Genomic DNA, 20,770 nt, shown 5'->3' on the forward strand with positions numbered 1-20,770 from the left:
TTACAAAATCACCAAGCATTATAACTAGGCAACAAGGCTTTGATTAATTTATACTGTGAATGAACATGCATTAACAGGTTTGACCCAAAAATGAGTAGCATTAGCAGGCCATCTGATCTCGCTATATTGGCTCCTTGTAAAATTAAACTTTTATGTTCAATGTTCATTTTTTGACTGTCAGTAATCTTTCTAAAGTACTATTCATTTATTTATGTGTAAAACCCTAACCTTTAAGAAACACTGTGCATATCACGATTTTAAAGTGTTTTTAACTCTCCATTAAGTTCTCTAAAGAGCGTGTCATTATACTAATTTCCCGATCTATCCTTGTCTTGTGATTTGCAAACATCACATTGAAAAGACATCTCTGATTTAAACTTCAGCAAAAAATGCAGTTGGTAAGATCAATTCTGTGATTCATTTGAAGTGGTCCTTTTCAGTTAATAAGATCATTAATTTGATTCAACAATTCAAGTCAATTAAAAAACAATTCAATAATGTAAATGAAATAGATGAAAAAAGCCTTAAAATGTTCATATATATGTGTGTGTGTGTGTACATATGTACACTCAAATATATTATATAAACACACATTTTCATGTTAAGTGAGATTAATCGCGAATTTATAACTAATATTAATATATTGAATTATATGGTCATTTATGAACATATATGATACATATCTGTATTATGTAGCCTACGTAAGGGATTCATGGCTAATAATGCTGCCATGTTTTCTCTTATCTTGTCCTTTTTCTGTCCTTGCCGTATCTGGTTGAAACCATATTACATTAGAATAGGTTAATCAGTCAGGTCTTAATAGCTTATTCTTTATCTTGATCCTGGCCAAAATACGTTCGCATTAGAAGTCTTTGCTGATGTCTTCTGACCTTGCACGGGGATTTTTAGAGTAAATGTGTGTCCGTGTGGAGTGTGTAGTTGCAGAGGCTCAGAGGTACCTGAGTTGTCCTCGTCCTTGCGGATCTTGAGTTTAACCAGGTCTTCGCACTGCTGCAGGATTTGAACAGCGTCCTCCATGGAGCAGTTGTCCAGACGGATGTTGTCTATTGCCAGAAGCTTATCCCCCAGCTCCAGGGTGCCCGTTCTTTGAAGGAGAACACGGAAAAACCGTTACATGCTTTTTGCAGAAGCACAACCAATGTAACATTTCCTCTGCCATACAACAAATCTCCATTTCGTCTTGCAATATTTTGAAGGAAAGGTTATTTTCTCCCTCATGCAGACATTTACACTCATTTCGTTGTAGTCTGAGCTCACATTCTGCAAGAAAACACATCCATTATTCAGTAGATTGACCATGGTACACAGCAAAGAGCTTCCAGAGACGCTGAGATAGATCTGAAGCCAAAAAACTAAAAAAAAACGTACTTTTATCGTATTGGTCATAATTGTGTCGTTCCATATTCAGATTAGACATTGAGATGTAATCCTGCCTGAATTCACAATTATTCCACCACTTCTTCATATTAAATGGCTCACTTATTTTTAGGCCCTTTTAATAGAGCTGAAATGGAGGAGAGCAAAATGTGAAAGATTGCAGGAGCCAAGGCCATCTAACTGAGATGTCTGAACAGAAAGACGAACAGACCTGTAATTTAACCACTACACTGTGTACACAGAGATTCATAACCCAATTCTCTCTCCTCCTCACATAATTATCAGGTAAACATATGCTCTATTATGTAAAAGTAGGGGAAATTAGAGTATATGTGCTGAAAGAGCCTTAATTACTTGGTATACAGCATCCCCCAACAACCCTAACTATTACCATGGAGAATTTATCATTTTTTTCAGCTTTGTTAGCCTTAAAAAGTTAGAAATGAAAGTTGAGCTTGAGAAAGGAAAGTATACAATACCATTCAAAAGTTTGAGGTCAGCAAGACTTCTTTTCAAAGAAATGAAAAATTCAATATATCAAAAAATGCTTTAAGAGCATGACAGTATTTATTGTTACAAAACATTTCTATTTTTAATAAAAGCTGGGGGGTTTTATTTGTTTATCAAAAAATCCTGAAAAAAGCATTACAGTTTCCAATAAAATAAAGCAGCACAACACTTTTCAACATCAATATTAATTATAAATGTTTATTAAACGGAAAATCTGCATATTTTAATGATTTCTGAAGGATCATGTGACACTGAATACTACTAATGGCTGCTGGAAATTCATTAATAAATTAATGAATTTTTTTATTGTAATATTTCACAATTTTACTATTTTTCCATTTTTGAGCAACTAAATGCAGCCTTGGTGAACATAAGACACTTTTAAATGAATTAAAACCCCAAACTTTTGAAAAGTACCATATCTCGAGCTATGAGTGAAAAGTTATTTTAAAGAGAATAAATCTAAGCTAGTCAAATTTTAGAGGAGTGCGATTAGATTTTACTGCGAACAGGCCCATATAGACCTCACAATCAACAACAGTGCAGTCAAACAGCACTCTACACCTTTCCACAGGGCAACCGCTGAGATTTATGTCAATACGGAGGGTCACGTGACGCGTTCTCCAAGCCGCACTCTACTGTAGCCTGGAGAAAATGAGCATTTATATTCATAAGAATGCTTTGGCAAGTCGATGCAGATAGCATACGCTCGATGCTCAATTCTGTGCGCAGATGTCATTATATTAGCCGTTTGGGTCTAGTTGGAGAACAGTATTTAAGGCATGGATGAAGAGCTGATTTGGATGAGAGTTCAGAAATACAGTGCTGACTTGTGCCAAAATGAATTTGCAGCATCATTACTCCAGTCTTCAGTGTCACATGATCCTTCTAAATTCATTATAATGCTGGTTTGGTGATGAATAGAAAGTTTAAAAAGAACAGTATTTATTTGAAAGAGAATTATTTTCTTCCCAAAACGTTTAAACTGGGTTTGCTGGGTCAAACTGTTTGATGATGGGCATTATGCTTTAGAGCAGTGTTCTTCAACCCTGCTCCTGAAGGACCCCCAGCACTGCACGTTTTCGGTGCGTCCCAATTCGCATACTATCCGTCCTAAATAGTATTCGAAAACAGAATTAGTACGTCCCAAATCGTAGTATGTTGAAATGAGTGTTCCAAAGAAACCCGGATGGTCTACTATTTCCGGTCAGAATCCGAAGTGCGGATCGATGCGCACTCTAATGGCTAATATTGCCCACAACCCATCGCGCGTTGGACAAGGATTCGGTTAGAACTACAAAAACGAGTGAAAAGTGTTAAAAAACTACAGACATGGAGGACACGCGAGTCCGGCGGTTATGTAGAGAGGTTTAGATAAAGGGGTTTGAGTGATTCATTATCAGTATCTAACCTGACGAAAATGTATTTATTCAATGTTGTCTACATTATATTGCATCTGCAGCAGCACTGTAAACTTTTGTAAAGATAAGTTTAGCCATTAACTTTTAAATGCATCATTATATTCAAATTGCAAACACATGAGGAGAGTCTCCGCATGAAAGACCCATGACTGGCAGATGAACGTGCTACTACATTTCTCTCCGAAACGGTAGGAAATTAAATTAGATTGAATGGAGGATTTTAACTGTGACGAGATGATTGACAGGGCAGTTTGCGGTGACAGGATGCACGCGACAGATCTGTCTGTTAAAGATGACGAAGTAGTATGTCTCAAAGCTAGCCTACTTTTTTGCTACACTCTCAAAAGTATATACTTTTTCTTCACAAAAAGAGTACATACTTTTAGGGCGTAGTATAAGTAGGCGAATTGGGACGTAGCATTTCTTTGTCTCCCTAATCAAACACCTGATTCAATTCATCAGCTCATTAACCCATGTGATAATGAGCTGATGAATTGAATCAGGTGTGAGACAAAGAAAACGTGGAGTGTTGGGGGTCCTTCAGGAGCAGGGTTGAAGAACACTGCTTTAGAGCATGTTATATATCGAGTGAAACATTTCGCACTTGGATATAAAATGTAAACCATCTATTATGCATTTTTATTTAATAAAGCAAAGCTTGACATGCTGGTGGGTGTAAGTGTGCTGAAGGCTGTATATATGAGTTGTTTTGCATGAGATTAGCATTTTTCTATACATTTAAAAAGAGATGCGGTGCAAGACAATGGCGGGAGGCGGTACCTGTGCGCAACGCTGCCTTTCTTTATGTCAGAGATGATGAGCGAATCTCCGGGCTTCCTACTGGAAGGAGCTGTGAAGAGAGAAGAGAACAATCAAACTTGTTTAACAGCACAACATCACTCATTTTCTGTAGACAACACTGCTGATTATTTAACTGAGTCATTCTTAGATTATAACTTAACATTTTTAAAGGTACAGCACTTTTAAAGGTTCCGTCTTGCTGACAAAAGTGTCTTTAAAATTGGTGAGAGTAAATCTGATGACACAGTAAGAGCTTTGTATCGACTTGGTTGGTGGAGAACTAGTTGCTTTCGGTAGCATAAACAAAGTAGTTGTCAGTCCAGTCTAGTCAGAACTGATGGTTTTTGTTGTCGATTTTGCATTTTTCCAGCTTGGAGAATGACATGATGACACTGCAAAAGATGCCACTCCAACTGATTGACAATCGAGATGCATATTTTCAACAGAGCCGTGTGGATGGCAGTCTTTCAGCAAATAATAGTGCATATATAAAATGATATTTAAACCAGCCTAAGATGGTTTGCTTGGCTTAGTGGGGTTAAAACCCCTCTAAAACCCGCCAACAGACCAAACCAGACAAGCCCAGCATATAAGCTTAGGCTTTGTATTAAGTTGCTTTTTTCCAGCAGGAAAGTCTAGGACCGTGGTTCTCAACCTTTTTACCTTTAAAGCCACTCACCGTCCAAAATAATTAAATAATTTACCCATTTTGTGATTTCAGACATTTTAGAATATGTGTAAAAATATAAATGGGCCTAAAAATGCTGCCAGCTCTCTAGGATTTGGAACAGAGCCATTATGTCAGTATGAAATAGAAAATAGACCTTTTTAGCAGCTCTAGTCACATTCTGGTGTACTGAGGGGACAGATGTGAGTGCATAATCACATGTCATATGGTCCCTAGCCTGCCAGGAGCATCTGGAGGTGTGATATCAAACTTCTAGAGTGACGCGCCAGAGCATTTTACTCTCAGTCAGAGCTCAGGGTGATACATGTTCGCTTAGTGCATCACTGGCAGACTGGAAGGTTGTGTCTTTTTCACTTCAAATAAGAAAAAAAAACTCCTTTGTTAATCCTGCTCACTTTTCAACCTAATATGCATCCCAGATGGTGGCGCAGCTTAATCATAATCAATTCTGATGCTCTGTGTAGCCTGTCAGTGATCGTCCTATGCTGCCTTATGGGGGTCTGTTCTTTCTCTACGCATTGAGATGCCGAGCACGTGTCTGTGTCGGACAGACAGTCCCAAAGGGTTTTTCTTTGCTGGGACAACCCTGCAATAAGACAAGCTCCAATTGACAGAAAAGCTTGATTACTTGAGAGGTTTCACAAGGTAATTTGATGGATTATTTGATTTCATTTTGAAAAATGGGTGGGGATTCCCCTCTCAGGTGACACTTAGGTGGGGATTTTTTAATTTGGGGGCATTTTTTAATTTTGCGCACTCTAAGGATTTATTTTCTTTTAACAATGGAAAATAAACACACAGTTTACACACAGCACAAGAAAGCTTGATTTAAACATTGAATTTTCAAAATAAACAAGAACGAATTACAAGCAGAATCACAAACAAATACAAATGAAAAAGTGTGCTTTAAGGTTTTTTCAGGTAGGTCTAACAATATTCAGGTACAGGAATGTTGAATAGATCGAATGTTTCATTGTATAAATTAAATACAGATCCATTTTTTCTCGCTATCTTTTCATTAAGATTAATGACAGACAGTAGCATGTATATTAGGTTACCTGCTGTCACTTTAAGAGCTAATGCACGGACATCACCGTCTGTGTTTATGTGAATACTCCACAAGATGGGTATTGTTTACATCATTTTGTGCATTTCTGACTGCTTAAGCGCAATAAGCCGCGAAAAAGCACTCAGTTTGATACAAATTCCAGAATATACTACAAAAATGTTCTGGGGGCGGTGGGGGGTATTGGGGGACACATGTCTGCCTTTTTCTATCTGTAATAGATTTATTCAGCTAATATGAAATTACAGCTTTTCACTTTCAAATTACAAAAGCAAGTCGAAGAGGTTTGTCAGTTGAAAGAGAACATTAATTTCAGGATGATTCAACTGAGAAAGGTCAAAGATTCAGTCTCAATGGTATAGGCTACAGCACTAGCAGTCTAAAAGAGGAAATAAATTGCTTTAAGGATGTCAATCAGAGCGAGCTAGATTTGAACAAGCTATCTGAGAGCAAATTGTCAGTGTCAGCAATGCAGGTGCTGAGATGTAGCCTATCTGACAATTCAATTTCAAATGTTAGTGAGTTCTCGGACCAAAGAAATAATCATGTTTTCTGCTCCGCTCAAAGAGTGCACATGTCCGCTGGCCTTAAAGGCACCTCACCATATGCTGCATTACAGTTACAGCGGTGTGATGTCACCTTCAGATGGTGCACATCAAAGCACAGCCTTTCAACTCGGTGAAGCTCTGATGAATTTTATAGCAAGTATCCAGAGCAAAAAACAGAGGAGTGACTACTTACATAAACAGGCACTCTTGATAGTAAATCAAGCAGCAAGATGATTCTTATTTGACAGGCAAGCTACATTATGACATTCAGAACGGACGAGCACAGCCATCTCCTGCCTGCTTCCTTGTTGGCGGCAACATAGTTGCCATTGGTCGCTGATTTGTCATAGTTTTCCCCTATGACCTGCACTGCTATTTGGCCTAACCATGATAAATAGCGTGGCCCATTCGCAGTCTCTGCACCTTGCCTGCTTATATTGGTCTGGCCAGGTGAATGTCAATCTTTACACAAGCTTAGGGTCAAACTAGGACAACTACAGTACATGTAGTAAACTTTTGCTAAGAGGTTGATCTGATCCAATTTATATAGCAAAACTACTATGGTGATCTTCAAAAGCATTTCTTCTGAATTAAGTCAACATAAATCTTTTTTGTTTTGTTTATTCAAATCAAATCTGCAGTCTAAGCAGCCAAAAACATGTAAAATATGGTGTTTACCATCTAACTTCATAAATGTATGAAATCTGACTAAAATCTATTTTTTATGGATTTCACAATTCCCCCCCGCTATTCAGGATGTGACTCGCATTTAAAATCATACATAGTATATATCAAATTAAAATGAACTCAGATTAGTGTACAGAGTATATCATTTCATATTCCAGTCCACAGCAGATGAGACGCCACTAGGAGAATAAGACACGGTAATCTTTAAGGAGAAGTAAACAAGACATCTATAAATGTGTCCCACTATGGCTTTATTAGTACCTGTGAAATACAGGCCCTACAGAGGCAGAAAGCAGAAAGCCATTAAACTGCTCAGAAAGGCCACGAGAGCTCCGCAAAGCCCATATACATAAATCGACATGTGGATAGGACACCCTACATCTCTCTCTCTCTCATTCTCATTCCATAAAAGACTTTCTCAGACATCCTGCGGGCCCTGAGCCAAATGGAGGCATAATTGAGCAGATTTTCTTTGCAAAGGTGAATAAATAAAAACAAACTTTCCTTTTTGGATGAACTATTATGTTAACTGAATGGAGATTTTGAGACGATGCAGAGGAATGGGAACCATTAAAAATTTTTTTTTTTTAATGATCTGAAAAGCAGTTACTGCGGTACTTTAGCACTGGTAAAATAGTTAGTCTAGTTCATTAAGTAAGTTCAGACAGCTGTAAAAACCCACAAAAGAAGCTTTACTGGGAACTGTTTGCTATTATCTTTGGACTGTGTATATATTCATAGCCAATCCTGGGAGAATTTGCCCCATCAAATTAGCAACAAATGTGAGGACTACACACAACTCGTACACTTATTTAAAAAGCATGGAGGATGACGGGCAAAATTGCTTTGGAGGTAAACGACTCCACAGATGCAGAGAGAAGCAATTACTACTAGGTTGTTGCATAGGGGTCCAGCAATGTATTTCACAAAAACGCTGGCTAATAACAGAAAGTTTGTATCATATTGCTGTGATGGGGAAAACAGTCAATGTGACAAAACCGAGCTGGGATGAGGTGATGAATCACTCTCGCTTGACAGTGCGGGGGGGGGGGCATTGATGAAGCAGCTGGCAAAGGCTTCGAGCGTTCGGCGCGTGGGGTTTACGAACGGAGCACTGCAGAGCCCCTGACTGCAGGCACAAAACAGATTGAATTCACAGGCAGATCCGTCTATAAACACCTTTCCAAAAAAAAGGTGATTTAAACGAATGACACAACAGGAGAGAAAATACAGTATCTTTTGAGGAAGGAGGGAATAGTTTGGCATTTATTTCCATTAAAAGACAGCGCTATTAATGGGCTTTTGGGAGATGGTTCAAAAAGTATAATATCCCACAATCCAATGTGTGTTCAGCAAATGGTTTCCAAAATACAAACGTCTGATGGTTAAAAAAATGCTAATTTTCTCCATTTCTAGTGAGAAATATGAATTTGTCACAAAATATCACCTTGGTTATCCCTAAAGCCTAAAGAAACTTGAATTCATTATATATCTTTAGATGTGACATTATGGTGCCTTGGAAGACCTTCATACATAAAAACACATCACACACATCACACAATGCAATGAAACTGCCTTCTGGATGCAGCCACTGTGACCTACAGTCTGTTCCTAGCAATTAAATTTACAATTGCAATAAATGAGAGGTAATATATAATTAGGTGCTTGTCATGCAGAACCCCCCAAAATATTATAAATAAGCACAAACCCTCTGAGCAAGAAATACTTTTTTTTCCCAGTACCCTAATAAGCAACAGCAAAATTTTCCCCCCCAGTAACCCAATAATAAGTCACCCAGTTGTGTCTCTTCAATGTCCTTGGAACTGAAACAAGGGTTAAATGTCACATATTTTTATCTCTGTGAAATAGGGAGTGACGGAAGTGAAAGTCTTCTAAATGTGTGGCCTAGATAATGCACATAAAAACACTGAAGAGGCAAATAAGAGTGCAGTTAAAGCTTCAAATGGGAAAGTGGGTAATTCTTTTTTTTTTTTAAACAATAGTTTCTCACTGTATACTTTCTTACATTTACATTTGGCAGATGCAGATGTGGGAATCAAACCCATTAACCTTGTGTTTTTCAAATTATTCATCCCATGTATGATCAATAAATATAACTTACACCTTGAGCATAGATAACCATTATTACGCATTAAAGAACTGAGAGAAGAATACGTACAGCTGATGGTGATGCCCAGCTCCACACCTGGCTTCTTTGGTAGCTTCACATGGAAGGTTCCACTGCTTGGGATGACCGATTCTGGATGAGACAAGGACAGAAATACAAAAAAGCTAAATTTTTAGATGCGGGTCTATCCATATAATCATCCTCAAGTTTGATTAAGTCTGGATTCATAGACCATTTTGAAACTGAAATATGGAGATTCAGGTGAAGGACCAAACCAACACTTGTAAAAGGGATAGTTCACTTGAAAATGATAAACATGTCATAATTTAGTCACCCTCATGTTGTTCCTAACCTGTATGATTACAATTATTTTTTTCAGTGGGATGCAAAATTAGATGTTTAGTGGAATGTCCAAGCTGCTTTTTTTTTTGGTCCCCATAGCTTTTACCTCCTTTGATTTACATGCAAGAAAGAAAGTAGAGTAAATGCTAGCAGAACATTCATTTTTGGGTGAACTCTCTTTAAAGTGACTTGTAGACAGCTGTTAAAAATTCAGTCTTTCTCTCAGGCAGCGATGTAGATGATTCTGACAGAAGCCCAGAATCCTAAGTCTGGAAGACTGAAATCTCCATAAAATATGTCCTTCTCCTCTGGGCAGTGAGTCAGACTAAAAAAGAATGACAGAAGTGTGAAAGCATCAAAAGAAAGAAAACGCACTGCACTCCAGCGACCCTCCATTACACAAAGGCCTCTGCTCTTGAAATGATCATGCAGTAATTCAAGCCAACTCATTTCTTCCAAATCAACAAGAGAGTCTTTCAAAAACACTTGGCCTGAACTATAAAAAAAGAACGTACAAGCAAAAACACTATCAAGTCGTTCTCCTTCCAGCACATCCTTTCAAAAGCAGATTTTATTGTTCTGTGGTAAAATATTTACATTTTATTGGGTTGCAAGGAAGATTTACATTCAATGTCGCAGAATGTAAATGAGTTGTTCGTGCAAATTAGGGTACGTTCATGGCTTGTAATAAAAGTTTGGGGAAGGTTAGATTTCGGTAAGAAGTCTCTTACCTTCACCAAGGCTGCATTTATTTGACCAAAAATACAGTAAAACAGTAATATTGTGAAATATCAAATTCAAAATAAATAATTAAAAATACGGTTTTCTATTTTAATATGTTCTAAAATGTACTTTATTCCTGTGATGGCAAAGCTGAATTTTCAGAAGCCATTACTCCAGTCTTCAGTGTATCATGATCCTTCAGAAGTCATTCTAATATTTGGATTTGATGCTCGACAAACATTTATTAATATAATATTATCAAATTTGTTGAGAACAGTTTCAGCAGCTTAAAACCATTTTTCCCCCCAGGATTATTTAATGAATAAAATATTCAAAAGGAGAGCATTTATTTGAAATAGAAATATTTTGCAATATTATAAATGTATTTACTGTCACTTTTGATCAGTGTATCCATGCAGAATCAAAGTATTAATTTCTTCCAAAAAAATAAAATAAAAATATCTTACTGACCCCAAACTCTAGAAGCATTCTATTATTGATCCTATCAAGGTTCAGCACTGTGTCAGTGGCTTGTTAAGCCCTTCCTATATACAGTATAAGCCCTGTGTTTTCATTCTTTCTTTGCAAAGTCTTGTTTGCAAACACTACATTTCTGAGCACTACTTCTGGTTTCATTGTCATGGTCTTGACCTGTTTCCCTGGATTTCCCTGTTTTCCTATGCCTTGGACTTTTGTCATTATCTGGGTGGTTTGCTCTGTGCAACTTCTGTGCGTTACTTTATGCAACCTCTGTCAGTAAGGGCTTAAATGCTGTCTAATCAAAGTTCACCAACTTTATTCTTTATTTATTAACGTTATTTTAAGGTCAAACCATCTTATGTCTCTTTTATGGATTACGATTATGGTTTACACTCAATAAAGCTTGCGTTTTGATCTTCAACCCAAGTCGCGGGGCAGTACATAAGAATAAAGTTAGTGAACTTTGATTAAACAGAATTTAAGCCCTTACTGACAGAAGTTGCTTAAAGTCAGATTAGAGCTTAACAGAAACGTACTAATTTTTGTGAGCTATACGCATATTGTTAAAGGACAGTAGGCGGTCTATGCTAGTGCCTTAAGGCTGAAACTACACTTGAAGTCATCACATACACAGTTAAAAGATTTCTGATTAACTTCTGATTCATTCGTAATTAAGAAATGAATTGAATATCATACCAAATTACACAAGACAAAACACTAGGATGACAAGCTAATTACAGCACGTCTCAAGGACTACAGGCGCTCGATGAGACCCGTACTGTGACAACACTGCCAAAGCACAGCACGAGATGGAAAAATGAGAGAATGTATTTTGGATTTTCTGTCTGGAAACAGTAGCTATTAAATCATGGGCCACTTGTCTAGCAGCGCTAATCATTTATATACATCAAATAGACGGCAGATGGTTTGGCTCCCAGAATAATGGCATAACTTTAAAGGAACACACTAGGATGAACGCCGGGTTATGCCCAGATGGATCCTTTCTCCCCAAACAGGTTTGGAATTGATGAATTGTGTCCCCACCTGCTACGTCAAACTCAATCTCCAGCGTGACTTTGCTGGTGATGCTGGAGTCCCTCAGCAGCTGATTGGTCTCTTCCAGAGTGCTGTCCTCAGTGGGAATGCCGTTTATTGACAGGATGCGGTCACCGATCTGCAGGATGCCGCACCTGTGCACAGAGAGCAGATTTAGCACACCATTCCTCTTACACTGGCCAACAGACTAGCTGTGCTGAATGCATAAAATACTAAATAATGGACTGCTTGCAGAGGGAGACAAAGTAGGTAATGGTACCCAGGCAATGTCTCGCACACACCAACCAACCATTTATATTATGCCAGCTGGCACTGTTAAATAGACATTATTGAGTTGATGTGACATTTTAGGCAAAAATACAAACGTCCTCTCAGCTACTGCAAGGTTAGAGTAAAGAACTTTTTAATAGCTGAGGGAACAAAAAAAACAACTATTTTTTTGAAATCCAAAATGACTTATGAGCTAAACAGAAGCAGTATTGATTATGAATTCACTGCTAAAAATGTCAGTAAAGCTAGTCATCATGAATCATATGCTGTATTGCAGATGCTGGTATCCAGAGTGGTGTGTGTGTGTGTGTGTGTGTGTGTGTGTGTGTGTGTGTGTGTGTGTGTGTGTGTGTGTGTGTGTTTGTTTTCACCTGGAGGATTAAATCTTTAGAGTGTTTGCTCATTTGCAGTGCAGTGTGATTAGAATTGTAAAATCTGATGTTAATCAGATGTGTGAACACATTAATAATTAAAACATGATGCATGATGATAAACTCTTTAACATACATCGTGGACATGCATTTTTGAAGCTATAGAAGGTGCAATTTCTTTTTTAAACTATTATTATATATTATTATAATTTTTTGCAATGATAGCAGTATTCATCTGGCACAAATAAAACAGGATAATAGCATTAAACAGCACAGAATACTAAATCAAATAATAATAATAATAAACAGACATTGTTGTATTTTGTATAACAATGCACTTTTTTCTTTTTAAGAGTAAATTTATTAAATAAAAAGATGCACATACAGTACAATGAAATACAACAAATAGCACTGTTGTGCTTGTTTAATAGCTTGTTACTGGAAAAAGCTACATTAATGTAAAAACTTGAGTTGTTTTCACAGAAGAAAGATGTTAAGTTGACAGCATCGTTACTTTCGTTCCCCAACGGCGGTAGATCTTTATCAAATCCCCAACATTAGAAGGTTTATGTCCATCACTGATTACAACTTCAACTGGCAGCGAGAAGTCATTTCTGTTGCTTAGGTCAGTAATTACAGTGAAGTTTTAATGTAAATCCCCATCCGTCAACGCGCAAGTTCATTTGGAAGCCAGCTGAGGCTCTGGTGCTCAGGTAATTATAGTTAAGTGCTTTGCTCTATCACGTAACGGTGTAGTCAATCACAGCCCAAGCAGACTGGAAATCAGATCGCCATGGCCAGGCAGTTATATATCATGTGTGATCATCGCATTATATCATCGATGGAGATGTGGCTCTGCGGAGGACAAGTTATAAGCTGCGAGAACAGCGCAGTGATGTAATAACTGTGGGCTTTGGGATGTGTTCAGATAATCAAAATTAGATTCGAGATTAAATATTCAAGATTCCCAAAGGGAAGTTTCACAGTTCTCTGATAACGCAAACAATTAAGCTGCACCGAGCGCTGCGATCTGTGGAAGGGTTTCTGGAATATTAAAAAGAGTTTTAACTAGGTCAAATGAGGCACTTGAGATTAATATAAGTCGTGTTCGGTGAACTTACCGCTCTGCCGGGCTGTCGGGGTCTATGTAAGCGATGAGCGGTGGAGAGGACAGGGTTTCTGTGGCAAAGACTCCTCCTTGGAGCTGGATCCCAAAGCCCATGATGGAGTCGCTAATGAGGGTCACCTCTGTTGTTTCTGTGTGGACCACCTGCCCAGCCAGTCCTACGGTACTGGAAGCCAGAGACACTACAGGAATGAAAAACATAGGACAACAGGGTCACAAATAGCAGGAAAAGTTCCTCACGATAACCTATAAAATGGATTTTTACTCTTATTGGAGCTCAAATTGACTTGCCCCATTCATTTTTACTATATAGAAAAGAGCAGCTTGAACCTCCTGCTAAACTTCTTTGGCGATCAATGTAAGAAAAAAAAAAAACAGGTTTGGTCAATTAAAACAATCCGGTAACACTTTAGTCAAAGGTCCCATTCTCACTATTAGCTAGTTGCTTATTAGTACGCATATTACTAGGATATTGGATGTTTATTGCTTATAAAGCACATATTAATGCCTTATTCTGCATGACCATATTCTACATCCCTTAATCCTACCCAATATCGAACTACCTTACTAACTATTAGTAAGCAGTAATTAGGAGTTTGAGGCAAAAGTCATAGTTAATAGTTAGTTAATAGTGAGAAATGAAGCCTAATCTAAAGCGTGACCAACAATCCTTTTAAAGGTTTCAAATGACTGTTCTGTGTGCATCTCAGAGCAGCTTTCCCCAGAATTAAATGTTGTGAGCCCGGAGTCTTTGCAGTGACTGAGCTGGATCTGTGCCCTCACTGCAGATAAGAATTCAATGTGTGGGCTAGTATCTATGGGCCAGCTAGGTGCGCTTTGAAATAGGAAAAGGCACTTTGATATAGAGCTAGTGTATTATTTATATTATATGTATTATATCGCAAATCAGACCACAGGGATTATAGGCAACTCTTTCTGTAGATGGTATGAATTATGAGGTTGAAAGAACTTCTTATCTTACAATTCTGGGTCTGAAATGACTATATTATGCAGTTCTTAAATATAGGGTTGTCACTATACCAAAATTTTGAGATTTTTAATACCACCTCAAAAACTAATATGCTACTGTACATAGTTATTATAAAAATGAAATATTAAGGATGCACTAGTATTATTTCTGACTGCTACCGCTCAGTTATATTTTTAATTATTTATATATGATTATAGTCTTTATTAATATTTAAAATCAGCTTTTATTTTAATATGTTCAAGTTTTAGTCACAAAAAATAAATCATAAAAATTATATAAAAAAAACTTCGACCATTAAAAATACTTAAAACGCATACCATTATAATATGCAGTATAAAAAATGGATATTCATTTTGATATTTGCTAGCGTTTTTAAAAATGAACTTTAGTGCTAGATTACAGTAAAGACAATTTAAATGTACAAAATGGGATAAATGAGCATAGATAAATATGATATATCAGCTGATAATGATAAAGTAAAAACTATTCATGAGTTTAAATCTAGTCTATTTCTATTAGACACAGAAACAAGTCTGTGAAAAAAGATAGGCCCTGTTGTTTTCACTGCATTGATTGAGATACATTAAACCAGCTTACTGAAAAGCAGACAGGCACATAAGCATAACCAATGTGATTTACACACTGCGCTTCGCTCCATTTACAATTGTCTATATCAATAAAGTCTCATGGGAAACATCTCAATTGCAAAGCCACATATTCGAACTGGGCTGCAAAAAGAACCAATTTTGCCAATGTTTATGGACAACAACATTTGGAGATCTTTTTTCACTCTGCATGCTTTCAAAGAGACGAGCGAAAATGCGCCCTGACACACGAGCGCCCTTCACACCCTTGACTGACCAAGCTTGAACTGTCATCTCAAGCACCAGGGAGCACAGACGGTAGTCAGGAGGTCTCTTTCCCCATAGACACATACAGAAATCTGCCTCCAGGTTATCGACCAGGCTCGCCGCATTCTTAAAGAGCCTGTTATACTCTCCAGATCGCTCTAGTGTGACTTCAAGAGTGAGTCTATCCGAGATTGATGGCCCTGCTCACGGGCTAGATTTACCGCACCAGACACCTTTATTGTTTTAAATGCGGTGACCTTTCCTTTTTTATTGGGAGTGAGGGATGAGAGAGGGAGGTTAAGGTGACGCAGATGAAGATAGGACGCCTCTTGGATGCCGAAACGCTTTTAGGGACGGGTCTGCGGTGAACATCGATCAACGATCGTTCGGGATTCTTTCTGTCTGAAGCACTGAAAGTGATACTGACTGGTCTTTTCGGGAATTGCTCAGGGGCCGCAGACTGCGAATTGACCCGACAAGGCTTCGTGCTCTTCGGAGTCTTGCTTTTGCGAGGCGATTCGGTTAAGTGGTGTCTTTGATTTGTGGTAGACTTCAAAAGCTCTGACAGACAAGCAAGCACCTGAGGGGTCATCGTCTACACATCTTAAAGAATTGCCAGCTGACTAACTCTCTCTCTAGCTCGTTCACTTCCTACTCTTCCTCTTCCTTCCTGCTAGAAATCTTCATTTGTGCTTCCCACAGACCAATGAGTCAGCTGTAACTTGAAATCCTTAGAATGAGTCAGACGGGTTCTGAAACATCTTTTTCTTCAACAGAGAACAGATTTTGGAGGCTTTAAATTGGAAAACGCACCTTCGATCCAAAGGCCCTTGACTTGCGTCATCAAATATATATAAATAACAATAGGAAATGCATAAGGGTCATTATGACCCCCTTTATGATTCGGGATAATGTTCTTTTTTTGCTGAACCATAGGAAGGGAACTTAAAAAAATACATGAAGGTGAGTAAATAATAATTAATGTTATTTTTTGGGGGTTAACTACGTTACGTATCTACGGGTTAAGTGTATGCCGTAGCCTGCAGATACCAGGAGCCTTCATGTCCTCAACACTGTCCTTTAATGTAATTATATTTTCCTCTAGCAGAACGTATTAACTGACAACTGCATGGAAATCATAAACGAGGACTGTAGGCATTAGACAACAATTAAATTATGCTAATATTCTCCTGGTGAGAAGACACGGTGCTAGTTCGGTCACAGTACATTAAACGCAGACTGGTTTGTTCCGGACCACGGAAACACAGAGGGGAACGTTAAAATTAGCAAGTCACCACCTCCAACAGGGGTAAACAAGATTTAGAAAAGACATCAGTGAAAGCTTTTTACAGTTACCTCAGCAGGAGAAGAGGAGATATGGTGCGTGTGGACAAGACAGATAGTTTCACCTCACATTCACTGCTTCATTGACTGCGTCTGATCTTGCAGTAGACACTTTCCACAACAAATTCTTTAAAGAAAAACAAGGTTTCACAACAAAATACATGGGATTTGTCCCTATAATGCTTTACAAAAAGTAACAGGACACTAAACTGTGCCGGTATAAAGCGCACTTGAAAATGGCACTGCCTTCTGTGTTCTCGCTCGGTGTGAGGAGATGGGTTGGCATCACATCCAGAGACGTGTCATTGCTGTCTGATGGGTGACTTTGCAGCATGTATCTCCCTCCATCGCTCCACTCTCTCCCTCTCTCTCTCTTTCAGAAGTGTCTGTGAGCTTTATTCTGTCCCTGTGAGCCAGTGACAGTAAAGGCCTCAGGAGGGACTTTTAACAAACCAATGCTACTTTGTATGCTAGAAGACGTCACTCATGCAAAGGCTGGAAATGCTGAGTCAGCGGCACTACTTGCAGTGGACCCGTCCTCACTCATTTGCCTTTGCGCTATAGGCTGTCAGAACATATCTTGGGCAATTGGGCTTCTTGAAATGACTGCCTGTGCAGAGCTCTACGGACAGTGAAATCATGGTGCTATGCAAATAGGGCTCATTTGGAGCATCAATGAAGTTAATCAAGCTTTAATTAAGCTTTCAATTTGGGCCAGTGAGGCAATGAACAGTTTGCTGTCCTTTGAGCTTCACAGCAGTGGGTTGAAACAAGGTGATTGCTGACAAGCTGCTAAAGTTCATTAGCATTTCTTGGGCAATTATCAATCTATATTTGATACAAATTCAAGCATTTCAGCAAGTAGTATTTATTCATATTTTTGATTGAGTCATTTTTTTTATTTTCCAGTTTTAGTAATTTTGTGATGTCATTTTTATACAATTTTTAACTCTTGATATGAATTTCCGTCATTTATAAGACAACGCTTCCCTGCTATTGACGGAATTTTCCAGCTTTCCGTGTTTTCACATAGGGGGCGCTATTATGCATGTTCTGAAAGAGTACTGAATCTCCTGATCAAAACACATGCGAAGAAGATGCAGAAACAAGTGATATCATATGTAATTATTTGCATATGTAAAATAATGCAATTATCAACATTAAACAGCATATAAATCAAAACTGCCTAATGTTACTGAATGAAATGTCGACCCAGGACGAGGTATAGGACTGTGTAAGCATTAGGGGTGTTGATGGACTCGACCCACTCCGGTTTTGATCATTGTTCTGAATCTGATCTGGATGTAGTCTTTGACAAAAACGTGATTTCCTCAGCTTTTTGCTCAATATTTTGCTTTTTTTTATGAAACTTATTCAAGTGTTGATAAAAAAAAGAATGCATGAAGCTAGAATAAAACGGGTTTTTGTTTAAAAGTAGATGCTCTGTTCTTTTGATATATTGCATGTTCAGATATTCATACAAAAAAAATATATTCTGGGGGCTATCATTTTTGCTAAAATAGTAAAAAACACTGGGCTGGCTGGCAACTTAAAAAATAAATAAAAGTGGCCGGGGAAAGAGTTTAAACAAGTTTTAGTTTATCTAATATTTATATATTCTTTTATTTCTGCTTCATTTCAATTACCGAAAACTATTTTTAATAGTTTTACTTTTCATTTCTCAATGACAACAGTGGTCCAAAGTTTTGACTGGTAGTGTAATACTTAAACCTGGTCATTTCATTAAGCCGACCTACCAGTCTGGCCAAGCTGGTGTATAGTTGGGTGAACAGCTGGTTCTTTCAAATGCTCTTCTAAAATTAGCAGACCAGTCTGACCAGGCTAGGAGACCAACTAAGACCAGCACACCAGCTTAGACTGGACTAAGAGGTTTTTAAACAGAGAAGCAACTGTGCATTATCCTGCGTGTTCCTTTTTATCTATGAATATTTTCCATTATGATATAATATACTCTGGTGTGCTCCTCTGATTAAGCATTTTTCATGTTCCTCAGTAAAATAAAAGCTGAGCAAAGACTCAATACAACTATTACAGACCCATTATGGAATCATTTTTCTAAACAAACAGAGTCTATGAGGGGCCATGCACATGCTCATGGCAGTAAAACTGAAAATAAATTTGTGTAATAGAGGAGATGCTCTGTTTCTGTGCGGCAGGTATATTAGCCAAACACAAGCGGCAGGCAGTGCATTAGGAAAAACTATTACGAGTTATGTTCAGAACAAGTGCAGCTAAGTAAATTAAACACTTCAAAGTCAGATTAAAACAGGGAGAATTTTTTTGCCATTTTGAAATACCATCTTATATCCCAGTTTAATGAGACATCTAAGCAAGCCATTTGTAGGGGGACTTCGCATCTGTGGCGCTATCAAACCATGCTGTTGTTTGAGCAAAATGAAATGTCAACTTCTAGCACAGCCGGTGGCATGATTTCAGAGCGGGACAACCTGTTTGACCAAACCATGGAAGAATGGTATAATTGTTTCCAAACAGGTTTCCACACCTACTTGAAATGAAAGGCACATTAATGTCATAATTTACCCAAAAATGACAATTCTGTCATCATTTAGTCACCCTCAAGTTGTTATAAACCTCTATGAAATTCTTTACTTTGCTGAACACAAAAGAAGATATATTGAAGAATGTCTGGAATTTTCATTTTTGGGTCAACTATGCCTATAGAGTGCTTTGGAAACCTGCTTTGAAACAATCATTATTGCAATTCCATTTTCATATTATTTCATATCCATTTCCATTTTAACAACACTTGGTGCAACTAAAGAGGCAGAAATACTGATTCCCATTGGACTGAATCTGAAAACTGATGATGTCAGCAGCATGACCTCATCCTGCATCTCAATCATCACTTTCACATCTATGTTCTCTGCAGTTAATAACCAGGCAGCTATAAATGCCACGAAAAACAGAAACTCACAAACAAGTCAGCTACTGTAAGTTACCACGAACGAGGTCAGTGTCATGGGCAGCTGATTAACCATTTTCCAGTCCCAGCGTTTGTTTATTGGTCTTGTTGACAAAGCCCGCAGATAACACACCACATGGTATGAAAGCGTGGTCGGGTAATTACCCGCGGCAGAGGCGGCGACGCTGCTCGGTTGAAGGATATGAAATATCTTTCAGGATCTAATTACTGGGTAGCCAGAGGTGTAATTTCCCTCTTTCACTTGCCGGCTTCAGATATGGGAAGAGAATGCTGATTGTATTCACTTCAGGTACGTTCTATCACACTCGCTGATCTTATTCAGATTCAGAGCCCAGTCGCGAGAGGGAAGGATGGGAAGCATGTGCAACTCATCTGAATGTACAGATAAAGACAGACTATCATAGCGGAGACAGGAAGAATAATAGACGTATGGCTCTTCTTTAATACCGAGCGACCTCATTGCATTTATGTTGGAGTTTTATTGCTTTCGTCGCTTTCAGTGGCTTGACCAAGCTTCTCTTTTCGCACACTTGCATGCGCTTAGCATAATGAGGCAGTTATAAAGGTTCATTTCTGAGTTACTGTAGGCGGTATATTCAACCTCCTGACTTACGTTTCGCACAAAGAATGGCATAGGCAGCTATACAAATTCGAAACCTAATATCAAAGTCAAGACAAGTCCCTGGCCAGAGCCTGCGTGGAGGTGCTGATACATTACAGAAGTTTCAAAGGAAATCAATAACCAAGCCTTTTTCTGTTTACTTCAGCCATTCTGATAAAAAACAAAAGGGTTTAAAGAATGAATCAAAGTGGAACTGAGCAAGGACCACCGATAAATCTGTTGTTTTATGTATGGTTTTATACTCTCCACATCTAATTATCAAATTTAAGTTGTGATTCACTGGAAAAAAAGTTGCTTTGGGTCAGACTTCTTTTTGAATAAATTGTTGAACCGGACTCATAAAACCAAATAATTCATTCTCAAATTGATTCGGCTCTCCGGT

At 38.1% G+C, this 20,770-nt stretch overlaps 1 protein-coding gene across 18 annotated transcripts in view; it reads right to left on the minus strand.

Moving 5' to 3' along the window:
- The window catches only part of grip1 (glutamate receptor interacting protein 1), a 245,683-nt gene that overhangs the window by 19,323 nt on the left and 205,590 nt on the right, over positions 1 to 20,770 (minus strand). For all 18 annotated transcript variants that reach the window (XM_082168518.1, XM_082168526.1, XM_082168527.1 and 15 more), the window contains exons 12-16: positions 13,611 to 13,797; positions 11,837 to 11,982; positions 9,299 to 9,379; positions 4,110 to 4,179; positions 960 to 1,105 (exon numbers count right to left, since the gene is read on the minus strand). In XM_082168518.1, the coding sequence (XP_082024644.1) occupies positions 960 to 1,105; positions 4,110 to 4,179; positions 9,299 to 9,379; positions 11,837 to 11,982; positions 13,611 to 13,797 (630 nt within the window). The remainder of the gene's footprint in view (positions 1 to 959; positions 1,106 to 4,109; positions 4,180 to 9,298; positions 9,380 to 11,836; positions 11,983 to 13,610; positions 13,798 to 20,770) is intronic.

This window comes from Leuciscus leuciscus (genome assembly GCF_965113295.1).
Source record: "Leuciscus leuciscus genome assembly, chromosome: 4".
Lineage (NCBI taxonomy): Eukaryota > Metazoa > Chordata > Actinopteri > Cypriniformes > Leuciscidae > Leuciscus > Leuciscus leuciscus.